At 42.5% G+C, this 25,220-nt stretch overlaps 1 protein-coding gene across 1 annotated transcript; it reads left to right on the top strand.

Annotated features, from left to right (window-relative positions):
* The first annotated feature begins 1,007 nt into the window (after window positions 1-1,007).
* Window positions 1,008-23,256, top strand: hip1rb (huntingtin interacting protein 1 related b). Its single transcript, XM_031755322.2, has 32 exons — window positions 1,008-1,475; window positions 10,650-10,713; window positions 11,650-11,792; window positions 11,967-12,023; window positions 12,683-12,763; window positions 12,871-12,947; window positions 13,146-13,207; window positions 13,762-13,902; window positions 13,999-14,056; window positions 14,481-14,556; window positions 14,710-14,877; window positions 14,966-15,021; window positions 15,117-15,189; window positions 15,546-15,729; window positions 15,824-15,912; window positions 16,013-16,129; window positions 16,435-16,536; window positions 16,703-16,897; window positions 17,750-17,897; window positions 18,015-18,101; window positions 18,211-18,318; window positions 18,509-18,645; window positions 19,391-19,501; window positions 19,595-19,653; window positions 19,805-19,835; window positions 19,965-20,027; window positions 20,154-20,254; window positions 20,448-20,553; window positions 21,225-21,348; window positions 21,435-21,496; window positions 21,651-21,893; window positions 22,133-23,256. The coding sequence occupies exons 1-32, from the start codon at window positions 1,383-1,385 to the stop codon at window positions 22,139-22,141; spliced, it is 3,225 nt and encodes a 1,074-aa protein (XP_031611182.1). The 5' UTR covers window positions 1,008-1,382; the 3' UTR covers window positions 22,142-23,256.
* Window positions 23,257-25,220: the final 1,964 nt, after the last annotated feature.

Here is a 25,220-nt window from a genome sequence, read left to right on the forward strand (position 1 = left end):
ATGGTGCTGGAAACATTCCTCAGAGATTTTGATCCATGTTGACATGACAGCATCACACAGCTGCAGCGGATTTCTTTCATCCTAAAGGTGCTCTGTTGGACTCAAACTTCTAATTCCTCATTTTAATGTTACAGGAACAATCTAGACTCATCTGACCAGGCAACATTTTTCCAATTTTAGTGAGCACGTGCGAATTGTAGTTTCCTGTTCTTAGCTGATGGGAGACGCACCCAGTGCGGTCTTCTGCTGCTGTAGCTCATCTGCTTCGAGGTTTGACATGTTGTGCATTCAGAGATGCTCTTCTGCCGACTGCGGTTATTTGAGATACTTTTCCTTCCCAAGAGCTCAAAGCAGTTTGGCCTTTCATATCAACAAGAGATTTTCACCCAGAAAAATTCTGCTCATTAGATATTTTCTCAGTGTAAGCCCTAGAGATGGCAGTGTGGAAAAATCACAGTAGATCAGTGGTTTCTGAAATACTCAAATACTCAGATAAACCTGTGTGGCACCAACAATCACGCCACATTTAAGGTCACTTAAATCTTTTTCCTTCCCCATTCTGATGCTCAGTGTGTGTCTACATGCCTGAATGCACCGAGTTGTTGTCATGTGATTGTCTGATTAAATATTTGACTTACACTGGTGTACCTTAGAAAGTGGGTGGTTCACACCTACCCTGCTTATACAAGCCCAACAGTTTTGTTTTATTTAATTTGATTTGTGGAATAATTTATTCCGCAAATGTGAATGTGCATCTACAAAAACACATCTTAATCTGACTGTAATTTCCTGTTTTATGTCCTCCCAGCTGGATTGCTTAAAAAAATCAGACGCATTCTCGGGATTAAAAGATAATTTAGAAATAATCCTCATGGGCTTGGATGTCATTGAAATGGCGTCACCGTGCCGAGGCTGAGAGCGAGAGGCAGGCTCTCAAAAACAGCAAGAGCCAAAAACGCATACTTGGCAGTCTTAAGGGAAGGGTCGACGTGAAACCTGCGCCGTAATCATTACAGCTGGAAAAAAGAAAAGAAAAGAAAACGACCTGCATGTGGGAGGATGACTTTAGCGGCGGAGGACGCGCAGATGATTTCCTCCACCTTAGGGGGAGGATCCGTCCACGTAACGCGAGGCAAACTCACCGCATTTGCTCGCATTAGCGTTTCCTCCTTCAGCCGTGATGCATCACAGTAATGAAGCGGCAGCCTGGAGATGACCGTGGCACCCCCGCTCACAGCTCGCAGTCTACATAGAAGAGGAGACCGCTGCTGCACTTCGCTTTCATTTGGACGTTTTTGGTGATTTTTTTTGCGTAAAGAGGGGGAGTGACTGTTTCTTAATAAAGCCATCATCGTAAAAATTAAAGAAGTGAAAACTAGAGGATGAGCAGCTTAGGTCATGTACCCACACGGGTGAAATCCAAGCGGACTGAGGTCAGGCTCGGCGCGGAGAGGGATCATTTTGACAAGCAGCAGGTAAATATGCAGGAAGACACCGGGAAACGACGGGTTAATGCCCGCTGTGGGATGGACGGTAAACCTGGGTTTTATTCAGGCCTGCTGTGGCTTTAGAGGATGAGTGAATATCTACCGGATAGGCCACAATCCCTGTCCCCAAATTAAATGTTTAATGAGTGAATTAACTGCCCAGAAGCCGTCGCAGCTTCACCAGTGGCCACTGAAAGGCCCCATGAGGGATGCCCCCTCTAGGTGTGTGTGTGTCTGACTATATGGCCAACACTGGAACATTGAGAGCTGAAAATAAGGACAAACTCTTTGGCATTGCGCTGTAGGTTTGACTATTTAAACACAATAATGAAAAACTGAAAGTGCCATTGCGCACTGAAGTCGGTCCATTGGTATCCCGGTATCATGCTCATCTAGTCCTTCCGGTTTGGCCACTTTTCCCCCAGTACAGGCATCTCCCTCCCCGTTTTTTTTTCTTTTTTCTAAACCACCTCCACTTTTCGGTTGGTTGGTTGGTTGTTTGTTGGTTGTTGTTTTTTTTAAAAACGTGAAAAATAGACCCTTTGACAAACTATCCTTCAACAACACCTCAGTTTCTTTTGAATGTGTGCAGTGAAGGAATGAAGGCTGGCCTCATTCCTCACACAACAGGTGCTTTGTGGTTTCTGCGCCTTACTCCACTGCACTGTTCCATACATGGCGAAGAGCTAACCCGGGCACTGGTGTATTCAGTGTGTTACTGGCTAAAGCCCTGGAGACACTGGAGCTACATTTTCAGGTGGAGAACACAGATACACAAGAGCCGAAGCGAGTTGAGTAACTAAACAAACAGCTGTCCGGCGGGTCAGGCTTACAGCCCTATTTTATCTGAACTGAGTGGAGCGTTTCCTCCGCTGGGCGTGTGTTTTACTCAGTGTTTTATTTGCTTTTGACGCACGTGTAGCGAGGTGGAGCTCAGGTTCTCAGACTACTGTGGCTCTGTCCTCTGGGCTGCTTAATTATAGTAAAATAAATAAATATAGCCTTACTACCGTGAGTGTTTAGCGTCATTGATCAGAACAGCAAATGGCAAAAAGCAGGTGTGGCTTTGCTTTCAAAACTAGGCATTGTTGTCAGACTTGTAGTTTATGTTCCTTTGTGTCAAACGATGCATTGCACGTAAAATATGGGTTTCAGGGAGCTGCTCAAATTCTCAGCATAATCAGGTCTAGTCAAGGGATTTGGCACAGTGGGGATCATAAACTCTTAACGCAAAGACTTCAATGCGGGGTCCTCAGAAAGAAAAGCTGCTGGATGGTTTCAGTGTGTGCAGGTAGGAGGAGTCCATTTCCAGGTTACTTAATATGACTAGAGGAGTGCCACAGGGTTCGCGGCGAGGGCCACTGTTATTTATTTTATGTATAAACAGTCTTTAGTGGGATCATACAGTTCAGGGCTCTGAAACTGAGTTAGTATCTCAATACAAGCACTTAAGAATTATAATTGACACTGTCTCTCTTTTACATCTCACATTCAGCAACTAGTGAGAAACTTTATTTCACCATTAAGTCCATTCTGTTCTTTTTATTGCCTTAACCTTTATGTCTTTGCTGGATTATAGTGATGGTGATATTTACATGCACATCTTCACAATGCTTACATATGCTGGTGCACGGAGATTTATTACAACCCTTAAAGCTTGTCTCATATCAGAAATGAGGTATAAGCCAATGACTTTTATTGATGACTGACTTTATTGCCGCTGATGTTTATAAATTCTTTATTTTATTGTTTTGGGGGTTTTTTTCACCAGCTGTGTTTTAGTGTAGTTAGTTTGTGTACTTCTTCCTCAGTGTGTACGCTGCTGATTGTACTGCTGTTTGTCTTGGCTTGGCCACTCTTGTGAGAGATTTTTTTTTTAATCTCCAGAGTTGTATTTTCCTGGTAAAATAAAGGTTAAACAAATAAATAAAATTAAAGCAGCAGTTGAGCAAATTTCCGGCTGCATTGTCAAACGTGCCCAGGCAAAATGCAAATGAACTCCTGGCAGAATGAGGAATCTGGACTCTAGTCTTAAATAGTGTGCTAATTGCATACAATTTATACAGACTGTGTTGCTTTAAATGTTGCATAGTGTTGCTTAAATGTGTTCTTTTAATTTAATCCTGTTATGTTAAAGAGACTGCTGCATGTAGCAGGGAGAGCTGAGAGACTGAAGCTACTCTGGTGCTGCTTTTTATTTTTTTTAAACTTCCACTCTCTCTCTGTCCTCCTGTCTCGGCTTTTCATGTCGACCTCGGTACCAAGGTGAACAGTCTTGCACAGCGCCCTGTGTGTTTGTGTGCGCAATGTACTGTTTGCTTTCCCTCACTCCTGTTGCCTGAGTAAGCGCCCATGAGAGGGAGAGGGTAAAGGGGGGATGGGAGTAGAAAAGGGCAAATTCAGCTACTGAGTGGGAGTAGAGAGAATGAAAAGGTTTTTGGTTAGCTGTTTAGACACTTTAATAACATGCAGTGACCTGTGAATTAGAGTTTGAGTTTTTTAGGTCCTTAGTAGTTCCAGCCTTGTTTGTCTGTCCTGAAAATCTATTACAAGAAGTGACTTTGATGCAGAATGCGCACATTCTTTATTTTTACATAACAAGCCCTCGTGGTGCCTGCGACATCCTTATATTTTCACTCACAACAGGCCAGCGATGCTATCTCAGACACAGTGTAGCGATAATCCTGCTGTCATGGTTTGGCGCTGAGATGTTTGAGCCATGGTTTCATTATATTTATGTTCCACAGCTACTAATATTAATAAACGGCATGTGAATCACGAGCTACCGGCCGAGCTCAGCGAACAGCGTATGTTTTGTTGCTACTTTAATGCAATAAAGATAATTCAGTTAGATGTAAAACTGAGTCATGACCCAGTGATCTCCATATCTGCAGCTTCTCTTCCCTTTTGTTCACTCGAAGTTCATTCATCTACACTGTCATCATACTTCTTTTTTTAAAGTTTTTTTTTTTATGCATGTTCTCCACTTCATCCAGTCCTGTTAAAGGTAACTAAATATGAGCCTTACTGGCTTTTTGTTTTCCTTATAGCTGTTACTATTCATGTTTGCTCCACTTGTAGACTTATTGAAGGACTTTGTGGTGATAGATTCATTAAAGTCGACCTTCTTTCTGTTTGGGGCTCACATTCCTCAGCCTCCCTGTGGAGGTGTACAAGTGATACTCATTCCTGTGGTAGGTGTTAGCCAGGCCTGCCCCTTTGTCACCAGTTGGCTTCAAAATTCTTATAGAGAGAATTTCTAGGCGCAGCTGTGGAGCTTCAGTCGGGTTCGGTGGTCTCCTCTCTGCTGTTTGCAGATGATGCGGTTCTGTTGGCTTCATTGAGCAATGACCTACAGCTTGCACTCGGGTGGTGTCCAGTGTGAAGTAGCTGGGGTTAAAGTTGGCACCTCAATGTCTGAGGTCGTGGCTCCTAGCTTGAAATGAGTGGCATGCCCACTCCAGGTTGGAAATTAGTTTCTTCTCCAGGCGGAGGAGTTTAAGTATCTTGGAGTTGTCTTCATGAGGAAGGAAAGAAGGATGTAGGAGACTGATGCTGCACCGGGTCTGTAGTGAAGAGAAAGATGAGCAAAGCTGTTGCTTTATCGGTTCAAGCTTCACCTACGGCCACGAGCTCTGCGTAGTGACTAAAAGAAGGAGAGTGCAGATAGAAGTGGTGGAAATGAGCTTCCTCTAAAGAGTGTGAGGATTTCAGACTCATTTCCTCTACATCGGATGGAGTGCTGCTTAGTTCATCCTCCTAAGCTCTTTCCCTACTTCCTTTAAGCAGGCTTGTCTTCTGATTGGCTGCACCTCTGAAACTGAGGATTTGAAGAGTAGGCGGGTGGGGACCACATACTGATGCTGCTGTTTGGGTTGGTGATTCCATGACCGACAGTACAGTTACATTTGGTAATACCACCATTTATTTCCCACTTTCATGCATTAATAGTGAATTATAAACCAGATCTGAGGGATTATAACTTTGGTAAAAATCAAATGAACCTCATGTTTGCTTTTGAGTTGGGAGGTTGTTTTAGATATGGTGTTTCTTTTGCTCCCTGTAAATCGTTTCTGTTAGGACAAAATAAGACACATGATGTGGACTACTGTTAGATTTATTGCCTGTGTTGATGTGGGAGAAGCAGAAGGAGTCAGTCATAAAACAAGATAACAAAAGATGTTAATAAAACACCAAAAGAAAAAGGCCATTTGATCTGAGCGGATATTTAAAATCACTGAAATCTTTGGTTGATTTTTGACCCTGGTTTCACTTTTTGGTATGCCAGTCATGTGATTTGTTACCATTAACTCTACCTGCAGATAACCTCAGCTAAGAGACGTGAGCTGTGTTCACGTCTGCGCTTGACCTTGTCAGCCAGATCCTCAGCAGCACTCTGTTGAATTAAGCTGATAAGAACCAGCAATAAGTGCTCGTGCCTTAGGGCGTTGAGTCCAGTGTGTAACAGTTCTGATGTCGTGTTGATGCTTTGACTTGGTTAACTTCACGCACTCTCATCTAAACCACGATGTCCAAGCACATGGACACGCTGCTGAAAGCCAGAGACGACCAGGTAAGCTCAGACGTAATGAGGTTGGAGGTATTAAAGCTGTGTGCTTGGGGTGTGCACTGTGTAGTAATGCTAGCTGGCAGCAGACCTTATGGCAGGCCTCGGGGATTAGTCCAGGCTTTTCCTCCCTCTCACTTCTCCTCTCTGCTGGTCAGAGGGTTTAACCACATCTCAACCAGCCTCCAGGAAACTGTGTCGGCATGTTTGGAGCTCTCGGACTGAATGGCTGCGTTAGTAGGAAGTTTGGATTTCATCTGACTTGACCGTGCCATAAGGAAATGGCATCACTGTGTAGCAGCGTTTGGTGTAGACTGATGTGAGGCTAGATAGTGAGACCTAGTGCCGTGGGTAGAGGCAGAGCTTTACAAACAAGGAGCTCTCGCTCGCAGTTTAAATAAGAAAATTGGACTAAAATAAAAGTAATTTAAATGCAGGTAGCTGGAGAAGCTGACTAACAAGAGCTGCAGTTGACTAACAGACGAGCAGAAATTACCAGATGCAATTTTTATTAATGATTTATCTGATTTTTTTATTTTTTTTTATTTTTTTTTATTTTTTTGGAGTCCGAACCATCTTAGGCATTTACGAGTGTGTGTATACTGGTACTAACCTGTTACAGCTTAGAAAGTGCTGCAGTAAAGATTGTGGCTGTAAATCATTTAATGTACTTCTATCATTTTTTTTTTTAACTGTATAAAGCATGTGCTTGCCCTGTTGGCTGTCTCGCTGTTTTCTGACAGTCAGCCTTTCTGAATGTACTATGAGAGTCTCCCTGCAGCCTCGCTGCTCAGCAGCCATCTGTTGAGGCCTCTGTGCCAGGCTCTGTGTGCCAGAGCGCGGCCCCCATCCAACCCAATCTTCTACCCCAGCTGACGGCCTTCCTCCTCCAACAAGCCCCTCATTGTCGCACAGACAGCCACACTCGCACCGTGTAAACGAGGGACTCGTGGTTAATTTGCGTCAGAAGTTTGTGGGAAGGGAGGGTCTCCTGTTAACTACTACACCCCTTCTCTAACTCTGAACCTCAGTCTTCACCCACAGTAGCCCCTGTGTGTGACCATGCTTCTTCTGGAGGTTGTGTGCATGGATCAGCAAGGTGGCGACCTTCAGATTAAAGGAGCTTTCATAATGTTTTGTTGGATAAAGCAGAGCTGCCACTGATACGTGATTATGGTTTAAAACATAAATGTTTCTGTGGTGTGGACTTTCCAGGTCAGTGTTTTAGACAACCGGGGTCTTATCAAGGCTTTTATTTTAAGCTTCTGCTGTATATTCTGGTCACATGTTTGTGTTTTTAAAAAGCTTTACTATCAGGAGAGGTAATTTGTAATGAAAGGGAGGGTGTGATTGAACGTGCCTGAGCTGCGTGTCCAATTTTTCTCTTGTACAATGTACTCATTCTAAAGCCGACCTCCTAAAATCATACAAATGTGGTGGGATTCAACAGCTGTGATGTGATGGGGACCAGTGATAATGCTAGAATTTTAAGCTCGATACAGATACTCCGGGAAATACTTGGTACTATTTTTACAGAGACAAAAAAATTAAGCAGGTTTTTAAAGTTGATTGACAGAGAGAAAAAATAATTATCATAACTGTAAGGTCTGCCCGTCTCTCTGCCCGTCTCTCTGCCCGTCTCTCTGCCCGTCTCTCTGCCCGTCTCTCTGCCCGTCTCTCTGCCCGTCTCTCTGCCAGTCTCTCTGCCCGTCTCTCTGTGTGTGGGCGCGCATTCAAAAAACAAAGCAGGTTGTCCCGTGTTCGGTGACTGGGCTTAATATTTTCATTCCTGATCAAATAGAATTCACTTTGGTAATTTAGACTGTTTTTAGAGAAATTAGATTGATTTTAGAGAAAATTAATTTTCGTTAAATGAACACCTTCTATTATAACATTACAGACAGGACTCATAACACTAACATGATCTTTTATTAGCTGTAGCTGCTTGCTGGTTCCGTAATGATAACAATAAAGCTGAAGGATAACGTTACCTTCGGCTGCTTCCTTATTTCCTCCTGGGTTAGAACAGCAGATGGATGAACATGCTTGATCTGGCAAAGGTTACAACCACTTCCCAAAGCTTAGTTTATGGTACTGAAGTAGTCAGTTTGCAGTGTTGCAGTATTTGTCTATTAAGAGCGGTTTTCAACCATTGCGAACATGCAGTTATCTAAAAACCCAACTGCAACTTGCTTGATGTGGATGATGCTGCATGTCGGTCGAATGCTGACTGGTTGACAAGTGGGCCAGAGCAGAGAATAGAGGGACAGCACAGTTCACCAGGAAAAGTAAGAAAAGTACAGATAGTGGCTGCAGTGGACATTGTTGTTTTAACACTCAGTTTCACTTTAGCCATGCATCCATTTTCCTCTGGTTATCCATTCAAGGGTTGCAGTGGGGCTGGAGCCGATGCAGAGCACGGCGTAGGCACACCCTGGACGGGGTGCAGATCTGTTGCAGGAATTACACATACAACCATCCAGATCTATGGATGGTTAGAATCACCAGTAAACCTAACACCAAGCATGTTTCTAGGCTGTGGGGGAAACAAACTCAACACAGACAGGCCTCAGACTTGTTCCTGAACCCAAGACCTTCGTACCACTGTCCTGTGTTCGCACTCTGTTGTCGTCAGGCTTTTTTTTTTTCATAGGCAAGTTTATCCACTTGTTACATTACCTCATATCCATATTAAGTTTCTGCAGTCTCCATCCAGGAAGTTGCTGACATGTGTGAGTCCTTAAATTATTCTCTCAGTGATTAAATTCAAAACCTGCATTGGAAAAGGAGACAGAAATGCACAGGAGGACTCGATGGTACTGAACAGGCCAATCAAGTAAACAAGATGATGTGTCTTTGCATTATATGTGTTCTTTTATGTTTATCCAAATTACCTCCCAGATCTTAAATTCCTCACAGCTATTGTGTATTTTTCCAGTTTGCTCCACTTCACTAACCTGCAGCGAGCTTGCATGTTCTGACAGAAACAAGCAGGTGTGGTTGATTGCGACACGTCAGTGGGACACTAGTCTGGAAATTAATGTTTGTGTCCTTTTTTTTTTCCCCTTTCCTCATTGTGTTTCTCACATGCATATCCCAACACTGAGCTGACTCGTATCAGGGCCACCTCTGAGCCTAAATTTAGCGATGACTGGCATCACAGTTGGTCCAGTGTAATTGTGCTGTCTAGACTCTGCTTTGATCACGATGCAGTCGTTATGAGAGATTTCAATCTTTCCTGTTCCCGAAAGGAAATGCGATGGTCAGCAGTGATTTTTATCAAAGATGCTACTTCTACTTGGCTCTGCTGTAAAGCATTTTCGTGCTCCACCTACAGACACATTTGTAACGTCTTTTCAGATTGCAGTTTTTGTTCGTTTGTTTTTACAAAAGCTTTTCTGGAAATCATATAGTTCACAACATTGAGCTTCATCCAGGCTGGGCTTCTGCCCGTTTTGTTTACATAACTTGTACTTTTGCAAAGCCTTGACCGCGGCTTTCTGTGCTCATTTCAGTAACTGGATAGCGTGGGAAAAAATGCTTTTATGTGAGTGGCAATGTACCACGAAACAGCAGCTGAGCACACGTCTCACACTGTGGGGGGGAAAGGGGAAAAAGTAAACTTATCCACGCAGCTCTGTCTTTTCCTTGGTTGAGCTCTCATGTTAAAGAAATTGTTTAATAGGCCTTTGATCATAATAAATGTCACTTTAAGAGAGCCAATTTATTTGCAGATGGGATTAATTGTAAAAAAATAAAATGCATAAGAATATGATGTTTAAATGAAGCCCATTGAGAAATATTTTTATCACAAATACTGCTTTGAAAATGATCCAGAAACCACTGTCGAGACCTGGAGGTGATGATGATTGCACTGAGTGGTTGTGTGTTCTCCCCGTGATTGATTTAAAATACTTAAATCTCCAGCAGGACACACAGATCCCGTGTGTGTTTCCGTGTGTTTTTCCCTTCCTGCTCCTTTGTCAGCGGTGTTCGCTTTACCTGCTGAGCAGGTTCTAGATCAGCTCGCTTTGTGTCCCGTAAATCTGATGACACTCCGACTCTCTGACGCACCTCATCAGCGGGGTAATGGTAGACCTTATCTTTCCATGTGGGGTTGGTCTCTTCTGATCTGAGCTCCCACAGAAAAGCAATGATAAAGTTAAGTGGTTTTCTTGTCTCACTCGGGTGGCACAGAAACATTAAACGTGGATTATCTTATTAAAAATGAGATCACACTAAAAGCAAAGGGAAAGTTCATGAGGTGCAGTCATACTGATGCACTTTTATGATGACCTTTGTCCAATTGTGAGCTAAATTTAGTTCATTGTAATCAGCGGGTTGGGTTGAAATTAGTCTAATCAAAAGAGGAGAGCCACAAATCCATCAGTACATTACTGTGTACACAGCGCAGTCACTGTTCCTCTGATTCCAGTCAATGCCGTGCAACTGGTTATCATTTGTTTTGCTTCCCGGTTAAGGTGTAATGCATGATGTTGTTATGTCTATTGTAAGTCCTGCAAATGGAACTGATGTTTGTGTGGGTGGAGAATCAAGATGTTCAGGCTCTAACGACCTCTCTCTGCTTCTTTCAGCTCAGCAGCATCAGCAAAGCCATCAATTCCACTGAGATACCTGTGAAGGAGAAACATGCACGACGTATCCTCAATGATAAATCTCCACAAAATGACTTGTTTGCATGCACACAGGCTTGACATGGTAGTTACCACCTCTACAGAAAATTTTAAAAAATAAAAGAAAAAGAAAGAAAAAGAGACATTGATGGACAACAGAAGCATTAAACACCACCTGATTTAGCAAACACTCTAGAAAATATGAGATGGCATGTCACTTTTATGAGGCACAGCAAATTAGAGAAGCCATTTAAGAAGTCGAGTGATCTGGTCACGCTTCTGGTCAAGGAGCAGGTTGGAACCCCTGAATAGCAGGAAGGTCAAGAAAAGGCTGCGATATTTCTGTGATTGTTCAAGCTTTGTTTTTCATTTGATGTTTTAGTCATCGTGTTGTGAGCTGAGCTCGTGTTGAGCATAACCGGCACAGAGAGACTTTTTGTGGCTATCCATTAGTGAGTAATGATCCCAGATAGAGCTGATTCAGATCTATCATAACGCTGGAAACCATGTTATTAGAAGCAAAACAAGGCCACAGAAACAGATTTTAAATATGCTGCAGGAACATGAGGGGAGAGGTGCGTGATGTGATCTGACTCAAGTTGAATTTGCTCAGCTGTTTTGCCTCTGAGACACACATCTAATGTTTCTAAATGACCGACCACTTGCTTTAAAAGTCATCACATATCTTGCAAATAGGATTGGTGATTCTACTTTCAGATTGGCTAAAACAGGAAATCTACTACAGCAGTTTCGGATGTAAAAGTCAGACATTGCTGTAACCGATCATTAGGAATAGTAAATAAATTCAACAAAAATAAACCGGTTTATTTCTTAACATGCAAGGCGAGCGGGTCATTTTACTCATCGTTGTGTCTTTAATGCTTACCAGAAATAAATAAATGGATTTTTAAATGGCACAGTGCTGGGATGGTTTTTGCTTCCTTAATGAAGACAACAACAGGAATCATCTTGGGCACTCACAGGGAGAAGGGAGCCTTCACCTTCTGGTCCTACGCTCTGGGCTTCACTTTTCCCAACAGCTCCATCCTTTGCTGGAAGTTCTGCCACGTGCTGCACAAAATCCTGCGAGACGGGCACCGCAATGTAAGGCACCAAGTACCCTCCTCTGCATTTCTGTTACTACCTAAAGCGCCAGACGCTGGAGTTCAATTAAGGCAAAATTTTAAAACCTGTGACTGTTTGAATAATTTCTACGACAAAGTAAAATTTTGTACATGAAGTTTTAGTTTTTATTCATTCAGCCTGTTATCTTCACAGGTTCTACAAGACTGCATGAGACATTACAGCTCCCTGGTTGAAATTGGAGAAATATGGGTGAGTCCTTGGATCTCATTATAGTTCAGAAACTAATCATAATTTTGTAGAGTTTTGTTGTTTTTTGGTTTTTTTAAAAAGGCCGATTGAGTCTGTTTTATGAAGTTTTTTTCCCTTTTAAACTTGCTCATCTAGTGTTGTTAAATAGTTTAGTGGTTTACACATTCACCTAACAAGGTTTAAAAACAAAAAAACCAAAATTGATTCAGTATAGGGAGGAGAAACAAATCGTGATTTCTTATGGGGCATAAATAAGAAATGCCAAATTAATACAGGCTGTGGCAAGCCCTTGTGCTAATAGCATCTACAAATTGCTCTGTCTGGTAGAAATGATGCCACCTGAAATCTGCTTTTGACACCCTGAAGCTCTTTCATCATTAAACAGCCATCAATTGTTACACTTTTGCTTTCTTGTACCAGCGTTTTAGCCAGCCGGTCTACCCTACAGATGGCTAATTTCCTTTCTACATAATTTCTTTAGGGATTAATAAAGTATTCTGATTCTAAAGTGAAACAAAAGCACTGGCCTCTCTCTGTTGAATATTTTATAGCTGCTGCATTGTTCATTTGGCTGCATTTGGCTCTTTTAATGATGAATTAACTCAAAAATGCGTCTCGCCCGGTTAACCCATGCTCTTCTCAATCCTTGGGGTTTTCAGGGCAACCTCCACGACAGATACGGACAGCTGGTGACTCTCTACTCGAAGCTGCTCTGCATAAAACTGAAGTTTCATGCAAAGGTAAATGCATCACTCATGTTTTACATGCACTTTATGTGAATGGATAATTCAACAACATTTGCATTACACCTGGAGCTAAAATCTCATAAAACTGCACCTCATTGCAGCATGCAGATATCCCAGCAAACCTGGAGATCTCAGATGAAGGGCTGGAGCGCGCTGCAGGAACAGACATTAATAATGTGTGAGTCTCATAATATTAAAGGGACCTTTAGGTGCCTTTGTAGCCTTAAATCCTTGTTTTCCTCAGTTTTATACTGCTGTCAGCTGCATTTGTTAATAAAATAAACAGACATGCCTGATTGCTGTGTCATTTCGCAGGGTCGTAGTTTGAGTGGGCGTCCTTTTCAGTCTAACAAAGGTATCAACTTCTCTCCTGCAGGTTCCAGCTCTCTGTGGAAGTGTTTGATTACATGGACGCAGAGCTGCGGCTGGCCGAGACAGGTGAAAACAAACTCGTCCCACCTTTCCTCCCCTCTGTCCTTCCAAGGAGGTGTAACCTGAGTCGAGGTTGAGAGCTGCTGCCTGCTGACATTATCTATTAATGCACAAAAGCTAAGAGCCTTTCAAAAAAGGATTGTCAGCAGCTCTCAGTCTTCCTGTTTTCACAGGCTGCAGTTTGTTTTCTCCATGAAGTGGATTCAGTTACTCTTGGCTCAGTTTTAACTCGCCATTGTTTTTTTTTTTGTTTGTTTTTTTTTTCTTGTTTTTTACTTGTGAGGAAATGCTTGCAATTAGAAGACATTAAGCAACTTCCTCCAGTTTAGCAGTAATGGTATGATCCTCCCAGTCCCTGCAGGGTGGAGGTCCGGCAACACATCTCAACACCGTAAACAGAATTTTGCTGTAAACAAAATGTGGTTGCCCGCAATAGACTTTGAGTCATATCCAGGAAAAATATAATGCAGCACATCCAACTCAGGAATTTTCAAAATAAAATGCAGCCAAATATTTAAGTAGCAATTTCTTTTTTCTTTTTTTTTTCTCTTCTCTATCAGTGCTCCGACAGCTCAACTCGTCCCTCGCCATGACGACTCTCACATCAAGCCAGTGTCGCCTGGCTCCGCTGATCCAGGTCATCCAGGACTGCAGTCACCTCTACCACTTTGCTGTCAAGTTGCTGTTCAAGCTGCACGCCTGTAAGGACGATTATTATTACCCATCATTAATCAAATGTCTTTTAATGTTCTGTGACTTTAATGATTTTCATGCTTGGACCATTTCATCAATTTTAGGTCTCCCTGCGGATACTTTGCAAGGACATCGTGATCGTTTCCACGACCAGTTCCACAAGTAGGTGGCTATGAGTAAAGAAGGGTGACTGCATTAAAAGTTTTTAATACCTGTGGAAGCTTGCAACTTAATCTTGCCGCTCCCAGTCGCCGCAGCTCTTTGAACTAATGCAAATGCATCCCATCCCCCCCGCCCTTTGTTGTGTCAGGTGGTGACACAGACGCATTTATGTTATGTTCAGTAGCCATAAGGTTCAGAGGGAGCTCTCCAGGGTTTATTTGTCACAGATTACATTCATTGTCACAGTCGAGTAACAAAGTCACAAAATCAAAGCTATTTATAAAGCACAAAGTGATCAAATGTAAGAAGAGAATGGAGCCTGCAGAGTATGTGCAGCACATGTCTGTTTGTTTTTGTGCTACATTATTGTGTGTAAATATGAGGTGAATATTAAAGTTAAGCTTGTTTTTCTTTTGTCCTCCAGGCTTAAGAACTTCTTCAATAGAGCCAGAGAGATGATCTTCTTCAAGAGACTCATCCAGATCCCCAAGCTGCCTGAAGTAAGAACGCTGGGAGAAGAGGGGAGGCAGGATGTTGATAGTGACCGCCTCCATTTTGGGGCGTCAACACCTTCATCACAGACCCCCTACTGACATCTGCGGTCTGAAATTTCCAGAAATCTGTAAATAAAATTTGATGTCTTCTCTTCTTAGTCCCCGCCTAACTTCCTGCATGCAGCCTCACTGGCGAAACACGTGAAGCCAGTGGTGGTCATCCCCAATGAGGATGAACCGGAGATGCAGGATGATGACGATGACGAGCCGGAGCCGCTCATCGAGGTCGACAGCTTCACGACCTCCAGCGTACAGGCTCAGCCCCAGGTAAGGCATGCCACAACCACTCAAGTACTCAGGTGTTACCATACTGCTGTGTGAGCTGTCTGTTACATTTACTGATTCCCGCTTTCAGCAAGTGGACATATTTGATCAAACCTTCGGACCTCCAAATGGAGGCTTTGACGACAGGTGAGCTAGTCAGTTTTTAACTGTGCGCCTTCATTGTTTCATTGATTATTTGGTGTCGGGAGTTTCGTTGAATGTGACTCTTTTCTGTCCGGCAGGGACCTCCAGATTGAAACCCTTAAGCGGGAACTCGAGCTGTTGAGAGCAGAGCTGGAGAGGGTGAAAGGCGAGGTAAGAGCTGTTGAGACTGAATGGCCTGTTGCATGGACTTAAACAGTTTTCTGTGTGTGCGTCTGTCTGTGTTTGACAGTACAGGACTTGGTTAGCTCTGTGCGAAAGAATCTGGGTCATGTGTTGGGAGGATGTGAATACTTCTTCTGACATGTAGAATGTGGCAAGTAGCTTCTGAATGAGTTGCAGATCAACTTCAGCTTTCATGCAAAAAGTCTGGAAGAGGAGATTAGCTGGCACAAACCGATATAAATATAAATACATGCGATGGAATGGATGAAGATTCTCACATATAATAGGCATTGAGACTTTTTTTTTTTTTAATGTAAACATGCTCATGTCTCTTCCTCCTGTAGGCTCAGCGTTACATCACACAGCTCAAATCCCAGATCAACAGTTTGGAGGCAGAGCTGGAAGAACAGCGTGCACAGAAACAACGAGCCCTGGTGGAAAATGAACAGCTGCGCATGGAGCTCGAAGCGACTCGCCGCCGCAACACTGAACACGAGAGCTTACAGACCACCTTCATCGAGGCTGAAAGTGAGAGTCACAGTTAACACTCTCATACAGAGAGGCTGCAATCATGAACGAAAAATTTAAAAAAAAATCTTTCTCCTTGGTCTTGTCTGTACAGAAAGGGCTCAAGCCACTGAACAGCGGTACAATAAGCTGAAGGAGAAGCACACAGAGCTGGTGGCCAGCCATGCTGAGCTGCTTCGGAAGGTACAGACAGACCGCAGACCAGTCCAGAGGTGCTGGCTTTAAATTAGATGTCGGCGTCTGGCTGTGGGTTGTAACGTTAAGTGTGTTAATGTGCTGACAGAGTGCAGACACTGTGAAGATGCTGTCAGTAACCCAGCAGACCCAGGAGGAAGTAGAGAGAACCAAACAGCAGCTGACCTTCGAGATGGATCGGGTAAAGCAGGAAGCTGACATGAAGGTTGGTGGTATTTTTGCTCTTTTCCCCATAAAGATGACCTCCCATGTTGAGGAGTTTTAACACCTCAGTATATATGAATAAAGATGTGGTTAGGTGACCTTAGAATGGGTTCTGTGTTTTTTGTTTTTCCCCATGGCGAGCCCCAGTAAGTCGTACAGGCAGAAATAACCTTCACTAACTTCTAATGCACAGTCATTCTGTTCTGGAAGCAGGCCTAAAATGAAACCACCCAGAGCAGAAAAGAGACACCAAGGTTAGCCCTAGTTACGCATTTAGAAAATTAATGCTGTTTTCCGTCACTGTAGATGGAAGAGCAGAGGTTTGAGGTGGAGAGGGTGAAGAGAGAGCTGGAGGAGAAGATGGCAGAAGTGACCCGTATCAAGGCGACCCTGCAGAGCAGCGAGAAGGTGAGCATGCGGTAACCTTCATGGCGTCTAGCTAACTCATCTCGATTTAATCGTCAGTTCTGTCTGGAGGCTGGAGGCGTGCTGCACGTTACCGCCTGGACTTTTCCTCCAACACTTGGAGCCATCTGCCTGTCAGGGCTCTGCTCACTGCTCTCTCTTTTGCCAGACGTCGGAGCACATGAACAGCTCGATGACAGCTCTGCAGGCGGAGAAGGAGCGTCTGATGCGGTCTGTGAGCGAGAAGGAGGCTGAGCTGTCATCACTGCGGCAGACTGCGCAGCTGCAGCAGTCGTCGCTTCAGCAGGAGCGAGATAAGACCAGCAGGGAGCTGGGAGAGCTGCAGGGAAAACTGAAGGAGAAGGTCAGTCACCACACAAGAGTCAAGCTCAGCAGTCTCTGCAGAGTGCTATTTTAAACCTGTTTGCAAAAGCAACCCGAATCATAAATAAATGTCCCAGAAATGCAGCAGTCAGTCCATTGTATTTGTACTATATGGTTACATTTACACCTGCACACCTGGAGATTTGAGGTTTTGAAATGGCCTTGGTTTTCTATACAGTTATAGAATTTTAACACATCATGCCTTACAAGCTGCTGGATAAAAGTTTGACCATCTAATTATCTAATTCTACCGCAGTAAAGGTTTTTGCTTTTTCCCTATTACTGCTGCAACAGTGGCAACCACATAATAGCAGCAATGCGACAGACTAAATTCACCTAGCAATAGCCAGAAACCTCCAACAACCACTCCTCAGACTGTTTGGGAGCATTTATTTTTCCATTGTGAGCAGAGATTGCCACCCGGTCTCTAGCCCTTTGATGTAACAAGAGTATGAATATCACAAAAACATTCTACTTATAAAGTCTCTAAAATCTGAGCAAAAGTACAGACAGGTGAGCTATAGGCTGATGCTCAGAAGATAAATTACAGCAGAGAGACAATAATTGGACCAGTCATGGTTAGTAAAGTAAATGTAAGGTAAAGTCAGCACAAAGTTAAAGCAATGAAAAAGATGCTAAATTAAATGTGAATATAAAGAAATCCTGATGTAATAAAGACGACATCTGCTGCCTTTTTGAACTATTATTTCTGAAAGTAACTAAAACACTGTGGCTGTACACAGACATTTACATCTAGCTCTCCAACAGCATGCTTTATATATTTTAATAGTGCCATAAACCTGTATGTAAATCTGTGTGTGTATAAATGTAGACAAGTCAGGAGGAGATGATGAAGCAGAAGCTTCTGGAGGAGCAGTTTGCCCTGCTGCAGGGAACTATAACAGAAGCTGAGACCATCATCCAAGACGCTATTGCCAAGCTGGATGATCCCCTCCATATACGCTGCACCAGCTCTCCAGGTCCGATTCCTGTGCTCAAAAATTAAAACAGCAGAGTTTGTTGACCACATGCATAAATATTGATATGTCTGTTTCAGAGATTAAGGGGCCTCTAATCTTTTGCTGTCCTCCAAACAGATTACCTCATAAGTCGGGCGGAGGCTGCACTTGGCTCCATCGACAAAGTGAAAAGGGGCCATGCAGATTATCTGAGAAACATGAGCGGTGAGTTCTCTCCGCTTCCGATTTGGCTCGGTCCTGCTGACCTCATGGTTGCTCGGTAATCCTCGTTGATATGGCCTGCTGCCCTCTCACTGTCTGATCTTGTAACCAGATGCTGGCACGCTGCTGAGATCTCTGACCCAGTTCTCTCACTTGACCGCGGACACAATTGTTAACGGCAGCGCTACTGCACACATGGCACCCACTGACCATGCCGACAGTAAGGAATATTTTCTTGGCTATTTTCTTAGCATTTTTTTTTTTTTTTTTTTGTAAGTACAATGTGTTTATTGTCCACACCATATGTTGAGATGCAAGCCTTTAATCCTTAAGTACATGTTAGAATTGAGCTAGTTGGTGCATAAACGATGCAAAAGTATGACTGATGAATAATCTCCAACGCCCCGCAGAACTGACGGAGAACTGCCGAAGCTGCGGCACTCAGAGTCTGCTGTTCTTGAGGGAGATGAAGTCCAAGGCCACACTACAGAAGGCAGACCCAGCCACCATTCGCATAATCATACAGAAGATCCTACACCTGGGTCAGGTGAGGGAAAACGTATTTAATGGGAAGGATGTACTCAAAAGCTTTGAGGAACTATTTAACTGAGCCTGAAGAGCCTTTTGGTTCACCATCTGAGATATGAACAGCACGGGAAGCTGCCATAGAGCGTGCTGCTTGTGGGCACAACTGCAGACATTTAAAAAAATATTACTGCTTTGCCCTAATATTGTACACCATGTCAGTTTGCTATCATACTGCATCATTCCTATAAGCCAGAGGATGAGGCCACTTTACAATGTTTACACTGTTAAATGATCCATCTTCATGTTTGAGGTAAAAACAGGAAGTGGTAAGGATGTACGTCAGCAATCTGAGTTTAAAGGCAGAGTGAATGTAGAAAACTCAGGTGGATTATTGATACATGGACTATTTAACACTCTAAAAAACGGACTTCCACAAGAAGGTCAACCAGCCAACTCCTGAATCTGAAAGATTTTAAACATTTTTTATGATCATTTAAATCCAGTCTGTGGTATGATCATATAATACATAATATTTTGGGGGGTTTTATTTAGACGTGGTAATCTTTTCAGTTTTCACCTGGCTTCTTTGGGAACACTTAAAGAGTTATTCAGTTATACTCCTTATTAGCCATATAACCAACCATACACGTTACCACTGAGCTCTACTTCAGGCTCCAGTTTTCGCCAGTGTAGGTGCTACAAACAAAATATTATTTCTGGTCTTATTGACTTATTTTCCAAACGATTCCGCTTGTACCTTCCAGGAGCTGCGGCCAAAGGGCTTGGACGTTCGTCAGGAGGAGCTGGGAGACCTGGTCGACAAGGAGATGGCTGCAACATCTGCAGCTATTGAGGAAGCAGTCCGCAGGATCGACGTAAGTACTCTAACTTGAAGATGTTAATGTTATCTGTGAAGAACTGACTTAAACTCTGCAGTGTACTAATTTTTTTTTTCCCTGTACATTTAGGAAATGATGAATCAGGCACGAAAAGACACCACAGGAGTTAAACTGGAAGTCAATGAAAGGTTTGTTTATCCTGTTTTTTCATTAAACGCAATCTTATAAGAAGATGTATCATCTTCAGATCATATTTTTTTTCTTATCAGTATCACCATGTTTATTAAAGACCAAAGCCATTTAACTCTCTATGCCCCCCCACCCCCCACTTTCTTACAGGATCCTCTTTAGCTGCACAGACCTGATGAAGGTACTGTGCTTTAATCTCTTTCATTACCATATGTACTACACTTCTTTTCTTGAATAATCCAGTCAACTAAACATTTACCTTCCTTTAGTCTTATTCTGTGCTTTTATCCTCCTCCTCCGCCTCCCCCAGGCCATCCGCATGCTGGTCATAGCATCCACCGACTTGCAGAAGGAGATTGTCGAGGGTGGGCGGGTGAGTCACACTGTTCTCACTTTGAATCCAAAAGTGGCATCTTGTTTTGTGTTTCTGAAATGAGAGTGGGCCGCTCTGTTCCATTCAGAAATATCGGCTAACGGTGCTGGTGTTTTTCTTGTGAAGGGCGCAGCCACCATTAGGGAGTTCTATGCCAAAAACTCTCGCTGGACAGAGGGACTCATTTCTGCTGCCAAGGCGGTGGGATGGGGAGCCACGGAGATGGTGTAAGTTCTCACTGAATTTCTTTGCATCTGAAATTAATGATGATTCTTATTTCAAGCAAATGGTCTGCACCGTTTGGGCAAAAGGAAGTGCATCCACAGCTGTTCTGAGTATCCATTTAAGACCTTTTAACAGGAAGTGTAGCCTGTCATAAGCTGAAGCATTAATGTCGTGTGTTTGCCCGATTTCTCACAGAGAGTCTGCTGATAAGGTGGTGCTGCACACGGGAAAATATGAGGAGCTGATCGTCTGCTCTCATGAGATTGCTGCAAGCACGGCGCAGCTGGTGGCGGCTTCAAAGGTAAGATGTACACAAAGGTTAAAGATTTTATATTAGGGCCCCAGTTTAGCTCAGTAGGATGAACAGGCGACCATATGCGGCATGGCTAAGAGCGGCCGGTCCAGGCTCGAATCCGACCCGCAGCCCTTTGCCGCATGTCTTCCCCTCTCTCTCTCTCCCTCTGCTTTCCTGACAGTCTCTACTGTCCTTATGAAGTAAAGCCAAAAAAGCAAATGGTAAAAGTAAACCTGTCCTGGGCGGGAGGTTAATTTTATTTATTTTTAGTAACATGGAAGTTTTCTGAATCTTTATCAAGCCCCTCACCCTGAACCAGTTTGCCTTGGAGCATCCTGGCATCACTCTGGCACATAAACCCCACAGGCTTCATCAGCCATAGTAGGAGAAGAAGTTCATCTAATACAGACTCAGAGTAGAGCCACTGTAGTGTTTTGGGCATGTCCTGCAGAGGGAGGTCATGGGGCGGGCACATGATGGAAAGATTGCGCATCTCAGCTGGTTTGGGAACACCATGGTGTCCCTCTCGAGAAGCTGTTGGAGGTGGCAGGTGTAGATGGCACAACTTGGACCCTGATAAGTGTTAGAAAATGGATGGATTCAAAATACTGACTTTTGTGGCTTTAGAGTTCAAACAGTGTCATCTGGTCTCATGCAACACTCTCCTGTGCTCTCAGGTTAAGGCAGATCGCCACAGCAAGAAGCTGACAAAACTCCAGCAGGCTTCTCGCCACGTGAATGAAATGGCAGCTAACGTGGTGGCCTCGACAAAGACGGGCCAGGAGCACCTGGAGGACAAAGGTGGGTGGAGTCTGACGTGTGCAACCGACCATCACAAACTCTGATGAGGATCTAATATGACTGTTTCATCCACCTTTTATGTGCAGATACGATGGACTTCTCTGGGATGTCGCTAATTAAGCTGAAAAAAGAAGAAATGGAGTCACAGGTTAGTCACGGGGCATACTGAAGCATGCACGCCTGATATTTACTGACTGTGAGGCTGTGGAAATCTCACATTCAGCAAAATTTCTGTGAACTTTTCATAACGAGTTTAGTGAGATTCAATCTCTTTTCACTCACTCTTTCTCCCCTCTCCTCAGGTGAAAGTGTTAGAATTGGAGAGCATGCTAGACAATGAGCGTCTGCGCTTGGGCGAGCTCAGGAAGAAGCACTATGAGATAGCCGGAGTTCCTCTGGACCAGCTTGCCGAGGGGAACGGTGAAACCACCTCGCTGGTCAATCCTGTCACCATGTCACCAAAACCCTTAAAGCCCAGTCTCGTGAAGAAACCTCCGCTGGCCCAGAAACCCAACATCCCACCCAAAAATCAATTTGGATACAGTGTGAGTTTTAATTTGTCATTTTTTTTGCAGATTATTGCTCACAGTAGGGATGCATGTGTCTGATTGGTATATTATCATGTCATACATCAGCTTTTCAAGGAAAACAAATCTCATTGAATGTGGTGCGCTCAAAATCTCATACATCAAATGTGATCCACTTGGTGTTGCTGGATTTAGAAAATGAAATTGTGGCTTGTTTCTGAATATCAACTATTCTTTTTTTCCCCTCTTTGGTGCAGTTTAAATAGATGCCTGAGTAGAAGAATAAGAAGCACTTAACAGGGATGGTTGGACTGAGGAGGAGGAAGACGGCCTTTTTGTGAACCTGCACGTCCTTTAAGTTGCATGCTGACAATCCTCTGATCCTGCTTCTCATTGTCTCCGTTTCCTGCTTTTATTTGTTTTTCCTTTTCTTTTTTTTTCTTTTTTTTTTCTTGCCAAAATGAATCAGAAGCCTGATGTTTGATGTCTTTTTTTTATTTGTTTTGTTTTTATTTTAATTTTAATATTAGGCATCGAGAACAAAAGGTAAATGATAAAGTTTTTGGTTGTATTTAAAGTATTTTTTTCTTCTCTTTAAACCATTAAACACTACTCCTGCTTTTTAAAATGCAAACCTTGTCATTGACCACAAATCGACAGCATATCTTGAACTTGTAGGATTGTTAGATTTGATCATCTTCTTTTCTGTTTTGGGTTTTGTTTTTCGCTGTTTTGGATGTTTGTCACAGAGCACATCAGTCTTCTCAGCGTACACTGTATAATATTTGTGGTGTGGTGGGTTTAAAAAAAAACAACACAAAACTGGGGGAATCGCTTGCGTCCACGTTTCAAAAATTTAACATACCTCCAAGCTTTGCCTTCACGATGGACGCCATTCATGTCCTGTGCAAAACTGCTTTCTTTCTCAACAATACAAGATTGTCTCAGAGGCCTTGAATAGTGCTGTATCAATGCATTGAATGATACCTGTAGAGACGTACAGTCTGTATAGGAGTGTGCAAATTATTTATATCTACACTCATGTCTTTAAATGCCCCTTTACTAGCAGAGATCCTGGATATTATGTCAAATAGATGCTGTAGTGCTCACACACACATACTGGCTGTAGGTGTCCTTAATTATCAAATGCTTCTTTCAGGCTGAATATGCAGATTTAGGTTTTAGTAATTGTATGATATCAAGGTGTTGAAGTCCTCGCTGCCTCTGGGAGCCTTTTCTTATAGGGTCTTACAGGTTCTGTTCTTTCCTCTGTATGAAATGTCTTTATACGCTCAGATCTATTAATATATTTTAGTAAAGATATTGGTGGGTTTTTTTCCTTGTAACATGAATGAACAATAAATGTTTGATTTTAATGTGGCATTGTCTCTTCCTCTTTTTCTCAGATTACAGATCCTTTTAAGGGGACTTCATCAGTGATCTTTTGACATCTGATTGTTTATCATAACTATTTTTGTCAGGCTGATATATATATTCAGAAAAGCTGAAGTTTTATTGCCAATAACCAAGAGATTAGAAATGCTAGTAAATATGGGAGACCAGGAGCTTTCAGTCTTCCTTTACTTTAGTCGTACAGATGAACACAGACCACACATGCAGCAGTCATTAGTTTATGGTTATGAATTATGAGCTGAGGCAAATCTAGAGCAGCAGATGGCATATTATAAATACAGTTGGGTCCATAATTTGTTGAACAGAGACAACTTTTGTAGTGTATTTGAATCAATCAGAATGACTGAACGCCAGACTTTCAGCTTTGATGCAAGGTTTACTGATTTTTTTTTTTAATTTTTATTAGAGGCTCAAACCCACCCAAACAAATATGGATCGTTTTTAATACTTGGAGTGACTGAAGTGTGAAAGCCATACACATCAACGTCATCAAATCCTGTGTTCCCTACCTTGTGTCACTCTGCTAGGCCATAACTGCAGACGCCATCAGTTACTGCTTGTGGGTCTCTCTTTGCCCTCAGTTTTGGTTGTAATAACTGAAAAGCTGGTCTATCAGGTGATTTCTTTCTCTTCACAAAAAATTTGGTTCCTTTATCAGTGTGGTTTGGGTCTTATTGTTTTGGACTGTCCAGTGGTGTCTAATCAGTTTTTAATATTTGGCTGAATCAGAGTACACTTCTGTACACTTAAGAATTCATCCTGCTGCATCTATCGGCAGTCACATCGATAAAAACCACTAGAAACCCACTTCCACTGGCAGTCACACATGCCCATGGCATAACACTGAGATGGTTGTGTGGAGGAAAATCCCAGCAGGTTCTGAAATACTCAGACCAGCCCCTCTGCTACTAACAACCATGCCACGTTTAAAATCGCTTAAATCACCTTTCTTCCTCAATCTGATGTTTAGTTTAAACTTCAGAAGGTCTGCATGAGTAAATGAGTTACTGCCATCTCAATGGCTTATTAGATAATGGTTATTGTATCTGTGTACTTCAAACGTCTTTCCATTGAATAAAGATACAATAAAACAAACAGTACCTTCAACACGCACTGCTTAATATTGAATAATGGATATTTGTAACAATGTCAATACACATGAGTTTGAAACCACAAAGAAGAGGTTCAAAAAGAAAATTTCTAACAAGAACGATTTTAATTGCATCCTTTTGTGCATTATATATATATATATATATATATGCATTTTGCAAAACTTACCTAGTTATTTACTATAATAATAATAATAATAATAATAATAATAATCGCTTTCAAATTATTAATGACTAACTGAGACAATTAAAAAAATAACACTGAACATAGAAACATATGAACTAGGCATTGTTACCACAACATATGTCAGTGGCACTGGCTATATTTTAAGAGATATTTTCATTTAACTTTTATTTGTTTTATGTATTTTGTTGTACTGCTTATTATTTGCTGCTTGTCGCTAAGGCGCCACGTACAGCCGGGATATTTTAGAGCCTACGTTAAGAGCATAAAAGGTAACGCGCTACTGATATTTTGACATGCGCAGTTCGGCCTGGAGACAACGAGGATTGCTGCCTTCACAGACGGTTATAAATATGACCCGCGTCTTTAAATCACACGTTGAACCACTGGAACATTGGAGTATGCGTTTCTCTATTTTTTACTTAGCGTGAGAATAAAAAAAAAAAAGCACTCATATTTTTTTAAACACCCAAAGAACTGCTGTTCATCATAAACGACTCTAAGTATCGTCAACATTATTTTACTTCTAATAGTCACCGGCCCTTTAAAAAAAAATGAAAGGGGGTAGTTACACGTTTTCCCTCGTATTTCTTCATGTCTCTGTTTTACATCTGATAATATGCAAAAATGTCACGTTTT

This window comes from Oreochromis aureus, linkage group 12 (assembly GCF_013358895.1).
Source record: "Oreochromis aureus strain Israel breed Guangdong linkage group 12, ZZ_aureus, whole genome shotgun sequence".
NCBI lineage: Eukaryota > Metazoa > Chordata > Actinopteri > Cichliformes > Cichlidae > Oreochromis > Oreochromis aureus.